General features: G+C 42.1%; 1 protein-coding gene across 1 annotated transcript in view; it reads left to right on the plus strand.

The window, feature by feature from the left end:
• The first annotated feature begins 307 nt into the window (after positions 1 to 307).
• ANXA13 (annexin A13) overlaps positions 308 to 23,608 on the plus strand; it is a 56,039-nt gene continuing 32,738 nt past the window's right edge. Inside the window, exons 1-2 of the mRNA XM_028105696.2 lie at positions 308 to 322; positions 1,396 to 1,518. Coding sequence (XP_027961497.1) covers positions 308 to 322; positions 1,396 to 1,518 — 138 coding nt within the window. The remainder of the gene's footprint in view (positions 323 to 1,395; positions 1,519 to 23,608) is intronic.

Consider the following 23,608-nt stretch of genomic DNA (forward strand, 5'->3'; position numbering starts at 1 on the left):
CTCAATAATCCAGAAGTGAGACAGGTTTAGTTGAGAATAAGCTACTCAACCTAAAAAGCCTATACTTGATGTACTAATAAGTATTTTATTTTGGAAAGATGGCCTAGAAAGACAGCTTGGGAAGGTTAAGCTCATTTGTGGCTATCACCACTCCCTACCCATCCCCAACAATGTATTCAAATTCAATGCCAAAAGTTACTTATTAAACTCAAGAGATATTACGCCCTGGGAAAACTATTATAAACTTGGCCTGTAGGAGAGCAGGTCTCTTAATGAAATACAGAACAACTGTCTTAGAAAAACGAAAATGGGCAATCGTCATGTAAGTATTGCCTTTGGGAGTCAAACAAAGTTTTCGTTTTAGTTAGCATGTGGAGAAGTTTAAGCTAAACTATGAAATAATGATTGATACCTTTATGTTTGATCATTGTGATTACTCCTTATTGTTGGTTTTCACAACAGCATGCCAGGCTTTTAAAATGCACTTGCAATATACTTTTTCTCTATTACTCAGAAATCTCTTAGGAGGGGCTAAAGAGAAGTATTTAAAATGAGACAGTAAACAGTGCCCGGCACAGAGCAAGTGGTTAATACGGATTTGTGGAACATATGACTGAAGCTGTTAGTTGTGGCTAAGTCCCACAAAACCTCACAGATTATGCTCATTTGAGTTTTGTGGGGAACATAGGTTCGTGTTGCAAATACCCGTAGGCCAAGGTAAAAGTGTCCCTACAGGGCTGTATATACCTTGGGCTGAAGGTGAAAATATTCCGGTATTATTTCTAAGCAGCATCAAACATTCAGATATTTGCAGATATCCAGGGAATGGACTTAATGCTTGGGGTTTTTGTGGGGTTTTTTTCTGAAATGTCTAGGCCCATGTGAATACTGTGTCTATAAACTATGAATGACTAAAAACTGACTACAATACTCTACCATTTGGAACCAACTCTGCCCAAGGCAGGGCACAGTTAAATCTTGATTTTGTTTATATTGAAAAATATATAGCTAAAGCTGTTGCAATAAAGCATTTTAATAAGGTCTTACTGCAACTACTATAGCTCCCCACAGCAAGAATGACTGATTCTATGTCAACTAGGACCAAAGAGAATAAAACTCCAAAATGTTCTATAAACTGTAACTTTGTTTATAAGCTTTTCTCCTTTGTTACAAATTAAACTCGCACTCAGTGGTCGCAAGCCTACAAATAACTTCTTCAGAGAGGTTCATTTAAAATCTTTTGTAGATTACATTTTTTTTTTTTTTTTTTTTTTTTTTTTTGCTAGCCAAGAGCCTGCCATTCAGTATATCTTTCAGAGATACTACTTTTGATAGCTGCAGAGGGCCCCTGTGAGTGGTCTAGCATCTTTATGTATTTCTTTTTTGAATCCTCAGAGCCAGTGTTACTCCCTCTCAGAAGGCAGTCAACAGTTGCCCAAAGGGGACGTCCAACCCTCGGCAGCCGTGCAGCCTCTCAGCCACCCATCAGGGAGTGGACAGCCAGAGGCCCAACAGCCTGTAAGCATTTGGTTTTCCCTCCAAATCATAAGTATGAGTGGGCTCTGTCATGGGCCCAGTATTACTCACCAATGACTTGTCCAGTTGGACCCTCCACAATCCTCCAGCCTGCAAATGTCATCAGCAGGCATGACTTCCAAGCAGAGAAATCTTTCCCTGGAAAATGTCTGTTACAAGGTTTGCAGCTAATGTAAAAAGGTGATCTAGGAGCTCTGCTTCCCTTCCTTACAGTATCCCCTTAATCATGCCTTATAATGGACAGCATGATGCTACCATATGGCCACTATGATATTTTAGAAAATGCGAATGGAATTTAACGGCGCAAGGAACGAATGTGTTCTAAGACTGTGTTTCCAAGTAAGCAAAGGCAAAACCTTCTTTAAGGACAGAAAATCATCCTGGTAATGACTTCAACTATTTGTATTAGAAAGCACCGTGAATATGTACAAACTTCAAACTATAATGCTTCTGGTTCTGAAGCAACTGCACAACCAAAACAAATATATAAAACTAAATACTAGTAAAATCCAAGTTGAGACGGTGCAAGCAAATGCATGTTATTGATTTAGTGTAATAGATAATGTTATTTTGCTGGAATTAAATGGCCAGTCAATGTAAAAAAAAAAAATGGTCCTGATTACTGTAATGTGGTTTCTTTTGTGTTACAGCATGTCTAAAATATGATGTGGTGTGTAACTTTTTAGGTCTACTATAATGTTTCTCTAGTCCAAAACTGAGAAACTTTTGTTTGTATGACTCCCTATAAAACAGTCAGGACTTCTCTTGGCTAACATGCATGATTTTTGCATTAAACTTACCTCCCTCTGTTCTTTATTCTTTTATCATTGGCTTGCACCAATTAAAACATGGCTATCTGGCATATATACAGTCATAAATAGAAACACAAATGTAGGTGTTCAAACTGTGTGCCAGCCCTTGGTCATCCTGATGATTTAATATGCTTTACATTAGTTTTTAAGTTATTACCAGCAAGCGGTAAACACAGATTAGGAAAGTTACAAATTCCCAAGGATATGTCCACGGACCCGGATCCACAGACAACGGCTTGACAAACAATACTCCAAAGCCAGTAGGATATTGGCCAGGAATTTACATTTTCCAAGGAACTGTGATATAGAGGGCTTCCTAGCCAATTCTGAAAACTGAAAATTGCTTTTTTATTTTGTGCTTTCCCTCAGTTCTTTTGCTATCATTAATGATTTCTTTCACCTGAAGACATAGTGCTTGTGACTAACCTATTTGGAGCAGTCATAACCAAGATAAGGGGTTACTATCATTTGCTAAATGACACAATGTTCAGAGTTTGCTTAGCCTAGAGGACATGTCCTTATGCTCAATGTAGCTTTGTGCATCAACAGAAAAATAAGATCCACAGGAAAATCTGCTTCGGTTTAGCAAGATGACTTTTCTGTTCTCTTGTGTGGGTTGTTTTCAGGAGAATTGATTTCTGGAGGAAAACACAGAATTGAGATCAATAGTGAAATCCCTTTGCCATTAGAGTAGGGCTGCAGGGTATGGGCAGAGCAATAGGGAGGGAGCAAGATTTAGGGGAGCCGTGGCCAAATGTTGAAATAATCACAAACTCAAGAGGACTTATGATTTCTGGAAAATTCTTTGTAAGGCTGATGAACAGGCACTAGGAATGACTTGCCTTGCCCTTCAAAGTGTGGTCTCTGGGTCAGTAGCAGCATCTACATTACCTGGGTGTTTGTTAGAAATGCAGAATCCCAGGCCCATGGAGCCCTCTTGAATCAGATCTGCATTTTAGCAAGGTCCTGCAGTGATTCTTAGGCGCTTGACAGTCTGAGAAGCACTAGACTAGGGAACAAGTTCTCACACTTGGCTGCACATTGGAATCACCAGCAGTTTTAAAAACCACTGAAGCATGAGCCCCATGGCCAAAGAGTCTGAATTAACTGGTCTGGTGGTTGGCCTGGGCACTGGGACTTGCAAATGCTCACCAGGTGCTGCTAAATGTGCAGCTGAGTTTGGGAAACGCTGAACTGGAGCATAACACTATTCTTCCAAGAACAGATCAGCATACCACCAAAGAAAGCAGGTGTCGTTGTAAGTGCCCGTAAGTGAAAACCAACTTGTCAATGTTAGAACATCTGCTCGGCGATCTGCCACGGTGTTTGAGAATATGCCACATTTATGACTTGCTTGTGCCAATATTTAACCAACATAAATCTTGTCTAAAATGGAAAACAGTTTGGGACTTACAGGAGGGGAACAGGCAAGCTCAGATGCAGGTGGATTAGGAACACCCAGGAGCCAAACAACAGGTGGGAATCGGTCCAGACGCCTGAGAAAAGAAGGGAGGCTCTGGAGGCAAGTAAAAATGTGAACTGGGAATTTGGGATAAAGTAAGTATGGCTTTAACCGAGAGTGTGCCTTAAAGTGTGATCCCAAACCCCAAGGAATTAGTGAAAGAAACCAAGCAGAAACCAGCCTAGACCATGCAGTCCTACCTCTCCTACCAGGAAATCATTTATCCCAGAAAATTAGTCCTTCAGAACACCACCATGGCTATAGGAGGAAACAAAAAGTGCCTCCGATGTCAAAACATGACATGCACTAAAGCATTCCTTCTTCATTTAAAAACAAGCCTCCCACTCAAAGTTGGCTGTATTTTATTTTATTTTTTATTTAAATTCAATTAGCTAACATATAATACATCATTAATTTCAGATGTAGAGCTCAGGGATTCATCAGTTATATATCATACCCAGTGCTCATGACATCACGTGCCCTCCTTAATGCCCATCACCCAGTTACCCCATCCCTCCACCCACCTCCCCTCCAGCAACCCTCAGTTTGTTTCCTAGAGTTAAGAGTCTCTCATGGTTGGTCTCCCTCTCTGATGACTTCCCATTCAGTTTTCCCTTCCTTTCCCTATGATCCTCTGCACTGTTTCTTATATTCCACCTATGAGTGAAACCATATGATAATTGTCTCTCTCTGATTGACTTATTTCGCTCAGCATAATACCTTCCAGTTCCATCCATGTCAATATAAATGGTAAGATTTCATCCTTTTTGATGGCTGAGTAATATTCCATTATATATATATAAACCACATCTTCTTTATCTATTCATCTGTCAATGGACATCTCAGCTCTTTCCACAGTTTGGCTCTTGTGGACATTGCTGGGTGCATGTGCCCCTTCGGATCACTACATTTGTATCTTTGGGGTAAATACCCAGTAGTACAATTGCTGGGTCATAGGGTAGCTCTATCGTTAGCTTCTTGAGGAAACTCCATACTGTTTTCCAGAGCGGCTGCACCACCTTGCATTCCCACCAACAGTGTAAGAGGGTTCCCGTTTCTCTGCATCCTCACCAACATTTGCTGTTTCCTGACTTACTCGGTTTTTGCCATTCTGACTGGTGTGAGGTGGTATCTCATTGTGGTTTTGATTTGTATTTCCCTGTTGCCGAGTGATGCTGAGCATTTTTTCATGTGTCTGTTGGCCATTTGTAGGTCTTTGGAGAAATGTCTGTTCATGTCTTCTGCCCATTTCTTGACTGGATTATTTGTTTTTTGGGGTGTTGAGTTTGATCAATTCTTTATAGATCTTGGATACTAGCCCTTTATCTGGTATGTCATTTGCAAATACCTTCTTCCATTCCATAGGTTTCCTTTTAGTTTTGTTGACTGTTTCCTTTGCTGTGCAAAAGCTTTTTAATCTTGATGAAGTCCCAATGGTTCATTTTTGCTTTTGTTTCCCTTGCCTTTGGAGGTATGTCTAGCAAGAAGTTGCTGTGGCCGAGGTCAAAGAGTTTGTGTGTTCTCCTCTGGAATTTTGATGGATTCCTATCTCACATTTAGGTCTTCCATCCATTTTGAGTTTATCTTTGTGTACGGTGTAAGTAAATGGTCCAATTTCATTCTTCTACATGTGACTGTCCAATTTTCCCAACACCATTTGTTGAAGAGACTGTCTTTTTTCCATTGGATATTCCTTTTTTTTGGATTTCATTTATTTATTTGGCAGAGAGATAGTGAGAGAGAGAGAGAGCACAAGCAGGGGTGAGAAGTAGGGGGAAAGGGAGAAGCAGGCTCCCCACTGAGCAATAAGCCCAACGCGGGGCTCGATCCCAGGACCCTGCAATCATGACCTGAGCCAAAGGCAGATGCTTAACCGACTCAGGCACCCAGGCACCCCTCCATTGGATATTGTTTCCCGTTTTGTTGAAGATTGGTTGACCATAGAGTTGTGGGTCCATTTCTGGGTTCTCTATTCTGTTCCATTGATCTGTGTGTCTGTTTTTGTGCCAGTACTATACTGTCTTGATGATTACAGCTTTGTAATATAGCTTGAAGTCCAGAATTGTGATGTCACAAGCTTTGGTTTTCTTTTTCAATATTCCTCTGGCTATTTGGGGTCTTTTCTGGTTCCACACAAATGTTACGATTATTTGTTCCAGCACTGTGAAAAATGTCAATCGTATTTTGATAGGGATTGCATTGAATGCGTAGATTACTCTGGGTAGCATAGACGTTTTAACAATATTTGTCCTTCCAATCCATGAGCATAGAATATTTTTCCATTTCTTTGTGTCTTCCTCAATTTCTTCCAAAAGTGTTCTGTAGTTTTTAGAGTACAGATCCTTTACCTCTTTGGTTAGGTTTATTTCCACCAATAAAGTATCATGTCATCTGCGAAGAGCAAGAGTTTGACTTCTTCTTTGCTAATGTGAATGCCTTTTATTTCTGTTTGTTGTCCGATTGCTGAGGCTAGGACTTCTAGTACTATGTTGAATAGCAGTGGTGAGAGTGGACATCCCTGCCGTGTTCCTGACCTTAGGGGAAAAGCTCTCAGTTTTTCCCCATTGAGAATGATATTCACTGTGGGCTTTTTGTAGATGGCTTTTATGATATTGAGGTATGTTCCCTCTATGCCTACACTGTTGAGAGTTTTAATCAAGAAAGGATGCTGTATTTTGTCAAATGCTTTTTCTGCATCAATTGAGAGGATCATATGGTCCTTGTCCTTTCTTTTATTAATGTGTTTTATCATGTTGATTGATTTGTAGATGTTGAACCACCCTTGCAGCCCAGGAATAAATCCCACTTGGTCGTGGTGAATAATCCTTTTAATGTACTGTTGGATCCTATTGGCTAGTATGTTGGTGAGAATTTTGGCATCCATGTTCATCAGCAATATTGATCTGTCCTTCTCCTTTTTGGTGGGGTCTTTGTTCGGTTTTGGGATCAAGGTGATGCTGACCTCATAGAATGAGTTTGGAAGTTTTCCTTCCATTTCTGTTTTTTGAAACAGCTTCAGAAGAATAGGTATTACTTCTTCTTTAAATGTTTGGTAGAATTCCCCTGGGAAGCCATCCGGCCCAGGAGCCTGAAAGAATTAAGATCAACAAACCCCTAGCCACACTTCCCAAAAAGAAAAGAGAAAGGACCCAAATTAATAAAACATGAATGAAAGAGGAGAGATCACAACCAACAACAAGGAAATACAATTATAAGAACATATTATGAGCAACTATACTGGCTCATAGGCATTGACAAATTAAGCAATCTGGAAAAAATGGATACATTCCTAGAAACATATAAACTACCAAACCTGAAACAGGAAGAAATCGAAAACCTGAGCAGACCCATAATCAGCAAGGAAACTGAAGCAGTAATCAAAAATCTTCCCAAAAATAAGTTGGCTGTATTTTAAACACAACCACGCAGTCTTGGCTTTGGAGGGTTTCTCATCTATGGTAGACAAAAAGCAGTCATTTTAAAGAGGTGGGAAAAAAAGACTCTCAAAGGCAAATACACTGACAAAAGGAAGAACATACAAACCAAAAAACTGACACAAGAGCTTTAAAGCTGTAGGAGCCTGGGGCCTCTTGGTATAGGGGATGGAACCCAATGTATATCCACTCTGCTGCACAGCAGCAAGAACCAAGACTCCCAGTGATGGTGGACATAATTAGAGGTTTCAAAGTGGCCACTGATGACCACTGACATTTCTCAGGTGCTTGCTAGACCATGAGCTGCTCCAGGGGCACGGGCCGTGTGTGTGAAGTTTGAGTCCTTCACCCTACCAAGCACTCCATGTACGTGTGTCCTTCAGCCCTCACACAACTCTGTGAGGGAGGTAGTATTATTATTCCCGTTTGAGATCTGGGGAAAGTGAAGCAAGGAAGGATTAAATAATGTCTAGTGAGGGGTGAAGAACAGATTGGGATTTAGGTAGAAGTTCTTCACACAGTGCCTTGGGCTCACATTATACCAACCAGAAGCTAACCTACTAGTATTTCTACAACTCTTGGAACTGGATCATTATCTTCACTTTACCCCCAACCCTGAGCTTCCTTCCTCTCCCCTAACTCCCCAGCTGGATTCAATGCTCTTCCTTAGTGCTTTCATGCTACTCTGCGTATAATGCCGTCGCTCCCCTCCCATGTGATTTTAGAACTATCTGTTCACACATCTCCCCCACACTGGACTGATAACTCACTTGTTCATCTTTGTCTCCCCATTACAAAATCCCATTACATTGTCCCCATTACAATGACACAAAACCTGGCACATAGCGAATGCTCAATAAAAGTTTGATGAATTCATTACATTTTATAGATAAGCCTTACTCAAACCAATGTTTTGCTCAGTTGGAGTCCAAATCCCTATGACCAGGTACGCCCCCAGACCAGTGTGTGAGTAAGGTCCTTGTATCTGTATTTTTAGAAACTCCCCAAGTGATTCTAATGTACCCAAAGTTGAGAGCCATGGGTCTAATATCAGGTGTTCCTCTAGTGCAGGAATGTGCCTAAATGCGGCCCCCAGACCATCATCGCACTAACCATCAGAATAACCTAGGATCTTGTTAGGAATGCTTGTTAGGAATCATCAGGCCCCACTCCAGATCTACAGAATCAGAAATTCTGAGGCTAGGGCCCAGCAATGCAGCTGAACAAGCCCCTTCAGGTGATTCTGATGTTTGTGCAAGTGTGAGAATCAATGTTGAAGCAAAAGTATCTCCCGGGCCTAGTCTGGAGCTATGGTCCACCTTTCACTATGAACCATTCCTATCACTCAGCTTGCAGAGATGCCCGGATGACGGCCTTTAAAGCTGACTTAGCCCCACACCCTCCTCCAAGGCCTCGCACATAAAATGCAACCCAGGGACTGCCCCATTCTGCTGGTCCACCTGACCCCAGGCGGCACTCTCCCACCACTCACCTTAGCACTGCACAGAGGAAAGGCAGCTCAAGAGTCCCTCCACCAGCAGAGGAAGGAAGCCACTCTTCATCCTTCCCATTAGTTCAACATATTCTTTTAAAGAAACTCCTATGGGGGCGCCTGGGTGACTCAGTTGGTTAAACATCTGCCTTCAGCTCAGGTCATGATCCCAGGGTCCTAGGATCAAGCACCCATGTCAGGGTCTCTGTTCAGTGGGAAGTCTGTTTCTCCCTCTCCCACTGCTCATTCTCTCTCTCTCTTTCTCCCCCCCTCAAATAAATAAAATCTGAAAGAAAGAAAGAAAGAAAGAAAGAAAGAAAGAAAGAAAGAAAGAAAGAAAGAAAGAAAGAAAGAAAAGAAAGAAAGAAAAAGAAAGAAAGGAAGAAAGAAAAAGAAAGAAGCTCCTATGAGCCAGGTACTGTTTGAGGTTCTATAGATAAAAAGAGGAATAAAAGACCACAGTCTGTGCCCTTAAAAATAGCTCACAGTCTACCAAGGGAGGCAAATAAATAAATAATTATAACGATGTATGATGGATGCACAAATAGAAACATGTCCAAAACTTGGATGCAGGAGGAGCTGATGCTGTGTGGGAGGAAAGAGTAGAAGAGGCTTCCTGACGTGGAGAAGGGCATTCTTTACAGTGCTGGAGTACACACAGAAAGGTACAAGAAGGGTGGTGCTCTGGGAAGAGAAGCTGTAGCTCTTCACTTGCCAAAGCACTTAAGCCATCAAGCATCACCTGCCTGTGCAGCTGCTAGCCCCTCCCCCTCAGCGGGGAGCTTCTGCAGGGCAGACACTGCATCTTACTCAAGGCTCTATCTCTGGGGCTTGACACCTAACAGGTGTGCCATACATATTTTTAATAGAAAGATCAATGGACAAGGGGTGGTGACACAGATGCACAGGGGTGAGACCCAAAGGCCCTTGTTTGCTATGCAAAATTAGTACCCTAGGGCTAATATGCAAAGTATCCCAAACTGGGTGGCTTTTTTTTTTTTTAAGATTTTATTTATTTATCTGAGAGAGAGAGCATAAGCAGGAGGAGGGGCAGAGAGAGAGGGACAAGCAGACTCCCTGCTGAGTGGAGAGCCCGACGTGGGGCTCACTCCCAGGACCCTGGGATCATGACCTGAGCTGAAGGCAGACTCTTAACTGACTGAGCCACCCTGGCACCCCACAAATTGGATGGCTTAAAACAATGGAAATACATTCTCTCAAAGTTCTAGAGTCTAGGGATTTGAAATCAAGGTGTTAGCAGGGCCACTGTTCCCCCTGAAGGCTGTAGGGAAGAATTCTTTCTTGCCTCCTTCAGCCTCTGGTGGCCCCAGGCATTGCATTCCTTGGCTCAGGGCAGAAGAAACCCAGTCTCTGCCTCCCTGTTTACACGGCTTTCTCCTCTGTGTGTGTCTCTGTTTCTCTTCGTCTTAAAAGGACCCCTGCCACTGGATTTAGGACCCATTCTAAATCCAGGATGATCTCATCCATGATCCTTTACCAATTACTTAAGCAAAGACTCTATTTCCAAGTAAGGTCACATTCTGAGGTTCCAAGTAGACAAGAATCTGGGGGATACTATTCAACCTCCTACACCAAGGAAATTGGGTTTTTTTTGCTATAGGCCAGTAGTGGTTTCTAAACTCTGTACATCAGATTCCTTTGGAAGGCTTGTTTAAACAGAGAGCTGGGCCCTATCCCCAGAGTATCTGATTCAGTAGATACTCTAGAGTGGGACCCAAGAATTTGTATCTCTCACAAGTCACCTGATGATGCCGATGCTGCTGGTCCAGGGACCACACTTTAAGAACCAGTATCTTAGGCAACAGAGAAGCCCTAACTGATCTCAGATAAGGCAATGACAAGGTCAGAGCTGCACTTTGGATGGACCATGCTAGAAGCTGGTAGAAAAAGTTTTGGAGAGAAACATAACCAAAGGCAAGTAAAACACTTGGGAGGCAGTGGCCCTGGAGAAAGATGATGAACCCCTGCTCCCAGCTAAAACAGCAGCAATGGGATTGGAGAGAAGAGAACAGATTGGAAGGTCAAATAGCTGTAACTGGCTGACTAACTGGACAGGTAGGTGAGGGACAAGGAAGACTATAGAGTGACTCTCGGGTACCTGGCTTGTGTACCCAGGTGAATGGGGAGCATCCTGGGGACAGGGAAAAGTGGAGGTTTGCGCAATGCGAGGATGAGTTTGGTTTTGGGATCTGTTGAGTTTGAGGTATCCATGGGACACCTGGGCGTAATGCCTAGCAGGGTAGCTGGATCTGAAACTCGAGAGAAGTCTGGCCTTGGGGTAATTTGAGGAGTAGGAACTCATAGTTGTTCTGTTTGTTTTTTTCTTGCTTTCAAGTCAGTATGTGTTTGATCACAAGTAGCACACTACAGGATTAACAGTGGCTTAAATAACAGAGACATTTGATTATTAGCCCTCACATGAAGCTGAAAGGAGGGGACTCCAGTGTTGGTTCAGCAGTTCAGTCACATCATTAAGGACCCATGCCATGTCTGCCCTTCTATTCTGCCACCCTCAGTGTGCTGGCAGCAACTCCCCTCATGGGTACAAGATAATGGTCTGGGTTTAAGTTCATGATCTCACACGATAGGATCACAAGTAAGAAGGAAGGGGGTAGAGAAAAAAGTGCCTTTCTTCTTAGGTACCACTCCCCTATCACCGAGAAGAATCTTTTTGGAAAGCCCCAAGCAGGCATCCCCTTTCTGATCTCACTGGCCAGAGTTGGTCAAAAGCCCATCCCTAGACCAATCACTGGCCAAGGCGAAGAGGACAGCCATGAGTCATGATTCATTCCAGGGCTGGGGAAATCATCTTGTCAACTAGCACGCTTCTCTCTCAGTCTCGCTCTCTCGCTCTCTCTCCTTCTTTCCCCATAAGTTAGCCTCATTCCCTCCTACCGAAAATGAACATTTTCTATTTCCCAGTGGTGTGGGAAGCAAAAGTTTTTGGTGAGAGGGAGGCATGGCCACAGATAGCTCAGGCACCACAGAGAGGGCCATGGCCTCACGTAGCTCCAGATTAACAACATCGAGGAAAAGAGTTTCTTTTGCTAAGCATCTATAACGTGTCAGGGAAAAAATTCTGGTTGGCTTGGGTCATGTACCTACTCCTTGGACTGTCACTGCAGCAGAGGTTGGCCTTACCAATCCTTGGGGGCTTGGGGATATTGCTTTATCATTATTTCTTTCTTATAACTATTATTTTTATTAATATTACTATGGCTGCTGCTGCTATTGGGTGGACTGAAATAGAGAATGAAGACTCAAAGGTCAGGTAGAAAGGCAGCCAAATAATTCACCCTTCCTATAATGGGGGTTTGGATGGTTGTGGTGTGAATGAAAAAGAAGATAAAAATGTTAAAAAGAATTTTAAAGAAATAATTAATAGGCTTGGATCCAATGCATATTTAAACTCTTACCGGGGGAAAGAATAGCATCCATTGTTTTGATTCTGATGGAGAAAGAAATTTGCTCAAAGCAAATTTAGCTATTTCACCTTGTTTCCTTTTTAGCAAATCAAGACTTGTTCGCATACTGTTGGTTATGCCCTCTACACAGCACCATTCAGTGCTGTAATGGCCCAGCTCAGCCCCCAGCATTTGCTCTTTTCAATTCCATCTTCTACCCACTTACCACTGACTCTTGAGGATCCCAGAGTACACTTGCTTCTTTTTTCCCTGCCAGTAATGAATCCCAAGTTTATACTCTCATTGAATTGGCAAAAAAATAGCCTTTGGCAATAGAAGAAGGAAATGGATAATTATTTTCTAATGAGAAAAGTGCTTCATTTTTCATAACTCTCGAAGGCATGGTTCTTTTCACGGTTGAGGAATGGCCATCATCTCCCCACAACTCCCTTATCCTCCAAGTTCACTTTTGTTGATGCAATACAGCAGTAATTGGATATCTGGAGGTTTAACACTCTTCAGAGGTTTCTGACTCCCAAAACAATCTGTGGACAACCTCAAGGCACTTTCCCCAGGACACAATCTTGTTTCCAGACAATGCATATAATTCCACCCCTAGGAGAAACTCCGAGTTGTCTAGCCCAGCACAGTACTTAAGGGCCCCCAAGAATGAGTCAGCTGAGGCTGCCAGTTGAGGCTCCTGCCAGCTGAGGCCATGATGCCTACAATTGTGATGCAGACAAAGAAGCAGAGGGGGGTGACAGGCTTCTCACTATGGACGGACTTTAACTCAGATTTTTCCTCCTAGTTGCATTGTCCCAGTACTAATCTTTCAGATTGGTCATCTGGGTTTCTTTGAAATAAAACTAAGGGAAAAAAGACATCATGCTCCACTTCTAATCCTCCCTTTTATATAACTACAGCAATTCACTCTTCGCCACTGGAGACCATGCCTGAGTCATTTACTTATATGCCATTTGCACCAGCAGCCCAGCCTTCTCAACACCTTGTAAAGGAACATGTTTATAGAATTGTTACAACTGATAGGCCAGGGTGGTAGACCCTCATCATGTTAGCTCTTGGCATGAATGACATTGGAACCAGGTAATTCTTTGTTGTGAGGGGCTGTTCTGTGCCTTGTAGGATGTATAGCAGAATCCCTGATCTCTATGACCAGATTCTAGTAGCACCCCCCTATTTATGACAATGTCAATGTCCCAAATGTCCCCAGAGAGGCAAGGTTGCTCCTGGTTGGTTGAGAACCACTTCATGAGACACCGACCCTAGCAAAAGCAAGGTTATAGGGCAGGAGATGCCCCCATAATGTCTTTATCCGACCGAATTTCTATCAGTAAACCTGCATTCCTGTCTCTCTGGCCTAGATGTCCCTCACGCTGATCGCCTTTCTTATCACAGGGTGGAGCCAACTCTTCTTCAAGATTGACCCTAGTCCTCCTGGTGGTGACAACAGCAGCTGAGAGGCAGCGGTTTCCCCTGAAAGGCTGTTAGCCCATTAGTAACTTCTGATGGCCAGAGTGAGAAGGGCTTCCCTACAGAAATACTCAGTACTGAGGCTGCTCAGAGCTGCTGGTTTTCCTGCTTAGATGAGCAGAGCTCAGCTGGAAAGTCACCAATTGAAACAATCATCAGTCCATTTGCTCACCTCCCTGCTGTTTGGGTGTAGCCCCCAAAAGGACTGCCTCATTTAGTCTCCCTATACCAAAACTCAGTGCATAGCGGGTCAGTCACGTTGTTTGTATTTCTGATTATATTGTCAGTATCTTCAGAAATGATGGTGTCCGCCACCTTAGGGCACTAGATATTGGAGGGTCTTAAAGTCAGATATCCTTAAGGTCAGGTCCCAACCCTGTAGTCACCTTTGATAGGTAAATACCACACCAACTTAATGTGTAACCCAGAGGGTATAGCCTGAGAAAGTTTGTCTTTCTGGAAAATGACCTAATTGTATCAGTCTTCATTAAAAGGTATTCTCAAAATGCCAACATACAAATAATCCCAAATTTAGAAGAAAGGTCATTTTTTTTAATCTAAGAAGTTTCACTCATTTTTTAAGAACACATATGAAGATCTGATTCAAATGGATGTTTTTTCTCTTTTCAGCCTTTTTTGCCAAATGATGCAAATATTCCTACCCATTTAGAGTGATGGCCAAACACATATTTCATATATGTCACCTTAAAATTGCATCTCTGAAAGGATAGATAGATCAATAGCCAAACAGTTCTATGTGTTCTCAGCACCCTTCTAAGGTTAGCTAGAACTCAGGCATCCTGACACACTGCCTAGCTATCTGGTCGACGTCCTTGATTAACAGACTCTGGAAGGGTCCAAGTGGGAAGAAGATCTAAGAATGGAGCAATCAGCTTTGCTGTTAGTCAGTGTGACCATGGAGAATCCTGATGGAACAATAACTACATGGTGAAATACCAAATACTCTTATAACATTGAAACTGTGTTTAAATAGACCCAACAAGTACAATGCGATATATGTTTTTTTTCCAATTAGTAGTTTTACTTCTTGCTCTGACAAGCATCTAAGCAGATTTTGATTTAAAACCAAAAAAGCAAGACTTAAAAAAAAATGTGTTGTTCCAAGGAAACCATGCCCAAGAAAACAATCAACTTAATGAAATAATATGCCACTAATCACCCAAGATTCATGTTTAAAGATATGAGTGGCCACTCTGTAGTGTTTCATATTGTCCATCAATGTCTACTAAACACGTCTGTGGAAATGTTGCCAGGATATTTCTGGCCCTGAATTCATGAACTTTAATAGTACAATACTTTGCATTCACACTAACTGGTTTCAAAGTACAAATGAGTAACCACTTAGAGGTAAAAGAGCATTGTCCTCAGGGAGGGGTTCAGATTTTTCCAAAGCAAGTAAGTGACCCTGGGCAAATGACTTAATAACTAAAAAAAAAAAAAAAGACTTAATAACTAGGCCTCAGTTTACCTGTAAAATGAGGGGACTGAATACATTCAATGTTTCCCAAACTTCAGACTTAAGTATGACCTTCATGAATGTTGCCAAATACATGTGCCACCTGTTCTACTAATAGTTCTATTAATTATTTTCTTTAAACTCACTCATCTTTTTGACACACAAAATATTTATCTTAAAAAGAAAATTTATATCAGTACCATAAATGGAAAATCATTATCAGTTGAAATATAGATAATTAAATGAAAGCAAAAAAGACTATATTAAATTCTAACTAAATACCATTGCCAGCTGAAGGCTCAGATTCTGTCATCTGTTTTCTGATAAAAAGATCTATTTGCATAAAGTAGAGAAAAGGTTGGCAAAATAATTATTTCAGGCTTTGTGGGCCACACAACCTCTGTTACAACTATTCAACTCTGCCAGTGAAGTGTGAAAGCACCCACTGAATAAATGTCCAGTAAAACTTTATTTATGTGTTCCAATAAAACTTTATTTATAAAAACAGTGGACAGGCCAGATTTTGACCATAGTCTGTAGTTTGCCAATCACTGGATTGAAAGAGCGTGAAAGACATACCATCACCAGGCAAAGAATGACTCAATCAGAAGACTAGAGAGACAATTTAAAAATGAATTCCTTTTTTTAGTTGAAAGTCCAAAAGGCTTTAATATATTCAGTGTTCCATGTCACCCGTTTTGAAAACCCTAGGTTGAATTTCTACCCTAGGAATCTTCGATAAACCTCTTCCCTCTATCTTTTGCTCCTTGAATAAAGTCTGTGATTTCTTACTTGTGTCAAGCCTCAGCACATTTTTAAGTTGTCTTTCTGATTCATTAGGATGTAAATGGGAAAGTTTCTAATCTTTGTCAGACCAGCACCTGGCTGCACACTGGAATTATCTGGTAAGTTTTGAAAATCTATATCAGAGATTCTGATTTAATAGGACCAGGATGGGACTCAGTCATTTGTTTATTTTAAAACATCTCAAATGATTCTAATGTGCATCCAGGGTCAAAAAGCTATTCATCTATGTTTTGCTCAGAGCATCTTCCTCAGAGTCCACAATTTCCTCCATAGGTTTTAATTCTAAGAGCCCCCAAACTATGGTTTGCTCAAACTATTCCAGACTGAAAGTCTTATGTATTCACTTTCACTTGCATTTCCTGTTGAGCCTCCAGGTGGGGTCTGAATGAGCTCTCTAAGGTGTCCTGGTTAAGTTTATTATTCCTTTATTCATTCTCTCTGCTTCATTAGCCTAGAAGGCTTGACATCATTATCAGCTCAAGATGTCTAACTAGATAACTTTGCTCTTCCCTTCCTCTGTCCCCACTATTGCCCCTGACCCTTGATATTGATACAAAGTGGAGTAAGGCCAGGATGCAAAGGAAAAGAGATGTGGTATATTCTGTCACATACAAAGGAAGAAGATTCTTCCTCCTCTAGAAGGGAAGAGAAATGCCTCATGCCTACAGAGAATTCAAATGAGGTTCCATTAAGATGTAAACATTTACCAAGTGCCTATAATGTGCCAGGCATTGTGCTAGGTGCTGGAGATACAACAAGGAACAGGACATGATTCTTGGTCCCAAGAGGTTTATAGTCTAGGGAGGGAGATAAACTAGTGAATAAGTATAATAATGTATCTTAAGGAGATCTGGTAGAAATCTCTAGAGTGGAGTGTAAGCACAAAGGAGAAACTGGTGTGCTAGAACATGTCTCACAGCCAGCTCTTGGTGGGGGTAGGAGACAAAAACCCAATTTGTGCCAGAGGCCAATTTCCATAGCATAAATATGAAATCACAGCTGATTTCAAGTTACTAACATGACCTCCCTGAACACAGAGTTGGGAAGACAACAAGGGAAGTTGCACCCAATTGGCTCTTGAAAGCTTGCAAAGTGAGCTCCAGCTTGGGTGGCAATCAGCCTGGTTTACTCAAGATGTTTTAGCACTGAGTTGAGGGTCCATATCTGCACTCTCTATTCTGTTCCATTGGTCTGTATGTCTGTTTTTGTGCCAGTACCATGCTGTCTTGGTGATCACTGCTTTGTAATATAGCTTGAAATCGGGCAACATGATGCCCCCAGCTTTGTTTTTCTTTTTCAACATTTCCTTGATGATTCAGGGTCTTTTCTGATTCCATACAAATTTTAGGATTGTTTGTTCCAGCACTTTGAAAAATGTCATTGGAATTTTGATCGGGATGGCACTGAAGGTGTAGATTGCTCTGGGTAGCATAGACATTTTAACAATGTTTATTCTTCTGATCCATGAGCATGGAATGTTTTTCCATCTTTTTGTGTCTTCTTCAATTTCTTTCATGAGTGTTTTGTAGTTCCTAGAGTATAGATTCTTTACCTCTTTGGTTAGGTTTATTCCGAGGTATCTTATGGGTTTTGGTGTTACTGTAAATGGAATCGTTTCTCTAATTGCTCTTTCTACAGATGCATCGTTAGTGTATAAGAAAGCAACTGATTTCTGTGCATTGATTTTGTATCCTGCCACATTACTGAATTGCTGTATGAGTTCTAGTAATTTGGGGGTGGAGTCTTTTGGGTTTTCCACATAAAGTATCATGTCATCTGCGAAGAGAGAGTGTTTGACTTCTTCTTTGCCAATTTGAATACCTTTTATTTCTTTTTGTTGTCTGATTGCTGTTGCTAAGACTTCAAGTACTATGTTGAACAACAGTGGCGAGAGTGGGCATCCTTGACGTGTTCCTGATCTTAAGGGAAAGGGTCTCATCTTTTCCCCATTGAGGATGATATTCACTGTGGGTTTTTCATAGGTGGATTTTATGAACTTGAGGAATGTCCCCTCTATCCCTATACTCTGAAGAGTTTTGATCAGGAAAGGATGCTGTGTTTTGTCAAATGCTTTTTCTGTATCAATTGAGAGGACCATATGGTTCTTCTCTCTCCTCTTATTAATGTGTTCTATCACACTGATTGATTTGCGAATGGTGAACCACCCTTGCATCCCGGGGATAAATCCCACTTGGTCGTGGTGGATGATCCTTTTAATGTACTGTTGGATCCTATTAGCTAGGATTTTGTTGAGGATTTTGGAATCCATACGCATCAGGGATATCGGTCTGAAATTCTCCTTTTTGATGGGGTCTTTGCCTGGTTTGGGGATTAAGGTAATGCTGGCCTCACAGAATGAGTCTGAAAGCTTTCCTTCTGTTTCTATTTTTTTGGGAAACAGCTTCAGGAGAATAGATATTATTTCTTCTTTGAATGTTTGGTAGAATTCCCCAGGGAATCCCTCAGGCCCTGGACTCTTTTTGGGGGGAGGTTTTTGATCACTGCTTCAATCTCATTACTGGTTATTGGCCTGTTCAGGGTGTCAATTTCTTCCTGTTTCAGTCTTGGGAGTTTATAGGTTTCCAGGAAGACATCCATTTCATCCAGGTTGCTCAGCTTATTGGCATATAGTTGTTGATAATAATTTCTAATAATTGTTTCTATTTCCTTGGTGTTGTGATCTCTCCCCTTTCATTCATAATTTTATTAATTTGGGTCCTTTCTCTTTTCTTTTGGGTAAGTCTGGCCAGTGGTTTATCGATCTTATTAATTCTTTCAAAGAGCCAGCTTCTAGTTTCGTTGATCTGATCTGTGTTTCTGGTTTCTAATTCATTGATCTCTGCTCTAATCTTAATTATTTCTCTTCTAATGCATGGCTTAGACTAACATAACATAATAAAATTAAATTTAAAAAAGATGTTTTAGCACTGAAAATCTCACATCCTAGGAAACCCTCAGTCTTGGGCAATCAAACAGTTGGCCACCTTAGGTCCCACACTCAATTGGCAGAAAGTCCTCAGTCTTTCCCAAGAGGGTCAGGAATGGTTCCAGAGAGGAGATGAGGCTTCAGCAAATTCCCTTAAGTAGATAGATTCTCCACCATTTCCAGTGGACTCAATGGTGGGCAACCAGGTGTTTAAGAAATGGAGGAGCAAGAGGCCAGTGCTGTCAACCCCAAACCCCTTGGCCCTCTGAGGACTCGGGAAGTTACAGTGAGGGATTGGCTTGCAGTATCTCCCCTCTTTCCCCACTGAACACTGATGGACCCTTCCTAATAAGACAAATCAGCCTAGATCCTGGCAGGTAGGGAGGAAGGAGATTTTACCCATGAAAATGTTTGACAGTTTATCAGGCTGGAAAGCTGTCACCCAGAAGAATAAACATATTGGAAACCTTGGTCATCCTGCTGGCCTTCTGCTTTTCAGCTTTCAAACTGCCTCTGCAGTCCCTTAGCTAGGATCCCTCCACTACTCAGAGGGCAAGGTGTTTTAGTAAAGAGGGAACAGGAAGGTTTGGGGTGAGATGGGGAAAGAGGAGATGGAGGAAGTGCCCTGACAGCCTGTTGGAGAAAGGCAATAAAAAAAAAAAGCCAATTTCTCCCCTGCCAGCTCTGGATCATCACAATGAAATCTCTTTGCCCAGAACTCTCACATTATCTTTTTACATGGCTTTGTTGAGTTATATTTGACATATTACATTATGTAAGTATAAGGTGGACAATGTGTTGATGTGATACACTTGCATATTGCAAAGTGATTGCCACTATAACCTTAGCCAACACCTGCATTATGTATAATTACCATTTCTCTTTGTGGTAAGAACATTTAAGAGCTACTCTCTTAGGAACTTTCAAGTATATAATACAGTATTATTAACTATAATCATAGTAGATCCCCAGAACTTACTCATCTTATAACTAGAAGTTTATATCCTTTATCAACATCTCCCCTTTCTCCCCACCCTCATTCCAGTCTCTGTTACTATTAGGTTTGGCTTTTTTTAGATTCCACCTATAGGTGATATCATACAGTATTTGTATTTCTCTATCTGACTTATTTCACTTAGCATTAAGCCCTCAAAGTCCATCCATGTTCTTGGAAATGACAGGATTTCCTTCTTTTTTTTTTTTTTTTTTTGAGAGGGAGAGAGGAGGTGGAGGGGCAGAGGGAGAGAAAGAATCTTAAGCAGACTCCATGCTCAGCGTGGAGCCCCATGTGGGGCTCTGTCTTACGACCCTGAGATCATGACCTGAACTGAAATCAAGAGTCGGACGCTGAATTGACTGAACCACCCAGGCACCCTGACAGCATTTCCTTCTTTCTCGTGGCTAAGTAATATTTCGTGTGTGTGTGTGTGTGTGTGTGTGTGTGTGTGTGTGTGTGTGTGTACCACATCTTTTTTATCCATTCATCTGTTGATGGACACTTAGGTTGTTTCCCTATACTGGTTATTGTGAATCATGCTGTAATGAATCACATTGTCTTACTTCATCTTCCCAAGATTCTGCTATGTAGGGCGGGTATTAGTCCTAGTTCACAGATGAGAAGCAGAAAACATGATTCCATTTGACTCAAAAGGATACTGACAACAGAATTGACAACAATGCCTTTCCTGAACATATACTTTGCCCACAGGGAGAGGCTGTCCATTTTGCCTTGCAAATAGTGGTAGCTGGCCTTCATTTTCATTTCACTTCCTACTGGCTCATCGTCAAGAACATCTCTTGATCTCACACTATGCAAGGGAGCCTTGGCTTCCCTGGTCAGCAGACAAATCACAGGTCTCATCTGGTGTTTCTGTAAAATATTAGCATTCTAAGAGCTGGACTGAGAATATCTACCATCAAATTAAAAAATAATAATTCTTAAAGGGACAAAAATGTGGTTAATGGGAAGTCAATGGTAGAGATTCTGGATCCAGACTGTGTAGGTTTGAATTCCATCACTTAGTAGCTATGTGACTTCAGACAACTTATTGACCTTTCTGTTTCTTGGTTTTCTCAACTTATCTCATAAGGTTTTTGTGAGGATTAAATGAGTATTACTTGTAAATTATTTGGGCCAGTGCCTGGCACACAGTAAGTGCTTTGTGTTTTGCCATCATCCTCAATTTTAAGTGGTAATCCCTTAAATTTCTCTTCAACTCTTAGCCCGGCTTACTACTTATCTGTAAGTAAAAAATGGTTTCTGATTTAGGACAAAATTATGTAATCAGTTATTTTAAAGGTGCCACACAAAGCAACATGTCAGGGGCTCATTTGACACTCCATAGGAAGCAGGTCAAGATGGAAGGAAGTAATAAAAATAACACTGAGCACTCACCACGGGCCAAGCTTCCTGCCAAGCGTGTTTGATGCATATCCTTGTAACAACCCACAAGACATTGTTATCTTTCAGATGGAAAACAGAGACTTAGAAAGCACAAGGAGAGAAAAATAGGGTAGGTATCTTTGGGAGAATGGATACCTATGTGACCACAAAGAAGTCTCTTTCCCAAACTGGATCTCAGTTTCCCCAAGTCTATAATGACTTTAAAATCTATACAAAGCAAGGTTGGCCCAAATCGCCAGCATTGGCTCAAGGTACCATTAACTAGCAGTGGCAATGGCCATTGCTTACAATGGGGAGAATTCAGCCATGTCCGAGGCTCTCCCCAGCCCAACCCTTGCCTGCCTCTACCTTCCTCCCTGCTTAAAAAGCCAAGGCCACTACCTGATTCTAATCCTGGTCCTCATTTTTAATCTCTCCTCAGCCTGCTCCCGATTTCATGTTGGCTCAAAGAGCAGCCCCATTTCGATCCGTGTACAATGAGCCCTCTGCCTTCTGCTCTCCAGTACTTCCTCGGAGCCCTCCTGTCTCAGTGCCTGGACACCAGGCAACCACTTTCAAATATTTACCGAGGAAATTGCAGCAAGCCGGGCCTTCTGGGGAACTGCACTGGAAAGAGCAAACAATCAAAATGCCACTCCTATTACATTTTGATAAAGCTTCAGGGTTTACAAGTGACCCCTACATCCTTATGTCACTGAGCACCTCCTATGTGCCACCAACCAAGGGCTCACTGTGTAATCTGGCACTGCTTCCCACACACGACTGCATCCAAACCTCAAGCTACCCATGAGCAGGTGCACCTCCACTTTAAAACCGAGACAACAAAGGCTCAGAGAGATGGGTCAGCTTGCCCAGGGGGGTCGTACAACTGGCAAGGGTCAAAGCATAACTGAATACAGTAGGTCCTACTCCCATGTCCATGTGATGTCATGATGTCTTGGTTAAATCAGTCAGGTCTGTTCTGCAGTAGTTCAATGGCAGGTCATAGGTAAGCATACATGTACACAGACCCAGAAAGCATCATGCTGCAGTCTCTCCCCGCAGCGTCCTTCCCCCACCTTCATCCCTCCGTATGTATATATGTATGTCTGTATTTTGCCTGCCTAACTCCTAGTCATCTTTCAAGAACCAGAACAAATGTCAGCCTCTCCCTAAAAATTCCTTTTCCTCCTCCCAGCTGTTTGCACCCACAGTGTGCATCCTCTCATAAATGCACTTGTCATTGATCTGCATCCCTGTTAATTTCCCTGGGGGAAGGATGACACTTCTTCAATCAAGTCCCCCTCACCTGGGGCAGCTCTTGCCACATGGCAGATCTTCACTACGTGTCTGCTGACGGAAGGGGAGAGAGGAATAGGGGAGGATGGAAAAAAGAAGGGAGAGAAAAAAAAGGGAAGGAAGCAGGGAGAGAGGAGGAACCCTCCCGAGGAGAGTCTAATTTGCCTGCTGCGTATTGCTCTTTAATTAAATTCACATGTCTCTCATGAGAAGTATATACTTATCTGCCAGGTTTGATGCTCTCCCAAATAGATCAGGTCACCAGGACTGATGAATGGGAATCTCGTTAAATAGAAGTACACTTAAGGCTGGGTCCTGGAACATCCTGGTTACCATATAATACATAACAACTGTCTGCCAATCATATCCTTCAGCCAACTTCTTCACAAACTCTATCCCCAGAGTTTGCGGCAAGCTGGGGGAAGATTTTATCAAATGTTCTCTTCGATCCTAGGGGTCAAGCTTTCCTTGAACTGCGCTGGGGCAGAAACCTTTGGTCAGGTGTCTGTTTCTCCACTCGGACACTTCTGGCTGGTGGGGCTATGGGCAGGGGGTGGTATTGGAACTTGAGACAAGAGCCAACCTCTCTCCTGGGCAATCGATGTGCTGAAGCTGGCTGGTGTCTGAGTCATTGCAAAGAGTGGGTGTTTTCAGCATTCTTTCTGCCCAGGTGACAGTGCCTCTAGGCTCGTAGTATCTCAGTTTATTTTGTATGCCTACTTCTTCCAGAAAAATGGATCATTCATTTCCTTATTTAAGATGCAGGAACATGGGGATACCTGGGTGGCTCAGTCTGTTAAGTCTGCCTTCAGCTCAGGTCATGATCCTGGAGTCCCAGAATCACGTCCGGCATCGGGTTCCCTGCTCAGCAGGGAGTCTGCTTCTCCCTCTGCTCCTCACCCCACTTGTGCTCTCTCTCTCTCTCTCTCCCTCTCCAATAAATACATAAAATCTTTAAAAAAAAATAAGATGCAGGAACATGGAGACACAGAGAAGTGCCATGTAGACATACTGGAAGGAAGCAAAAACAAGACTGAAAGATACCAGTTTATCCATGCACCAGG

The sequence above is a fragment of the Eumetopias jubatus genome, unplaced genomic scaffold, assembly GCF_037043125.1.
Source record: "Eumetopias jubatus isolate StellerSeaLion01/CBP00866 unplaced genomic scaffold, mEumJub1_p1.0 scaffold_4, whole genome shotgun sequence".
Taxonomy (NCBI): domain Eukaryota; kingdom Metazoa; phylum Chordata; class Mammalia; order Carnivora; family Otariidae; genus Eumetopias; species Eumetopias jubatus.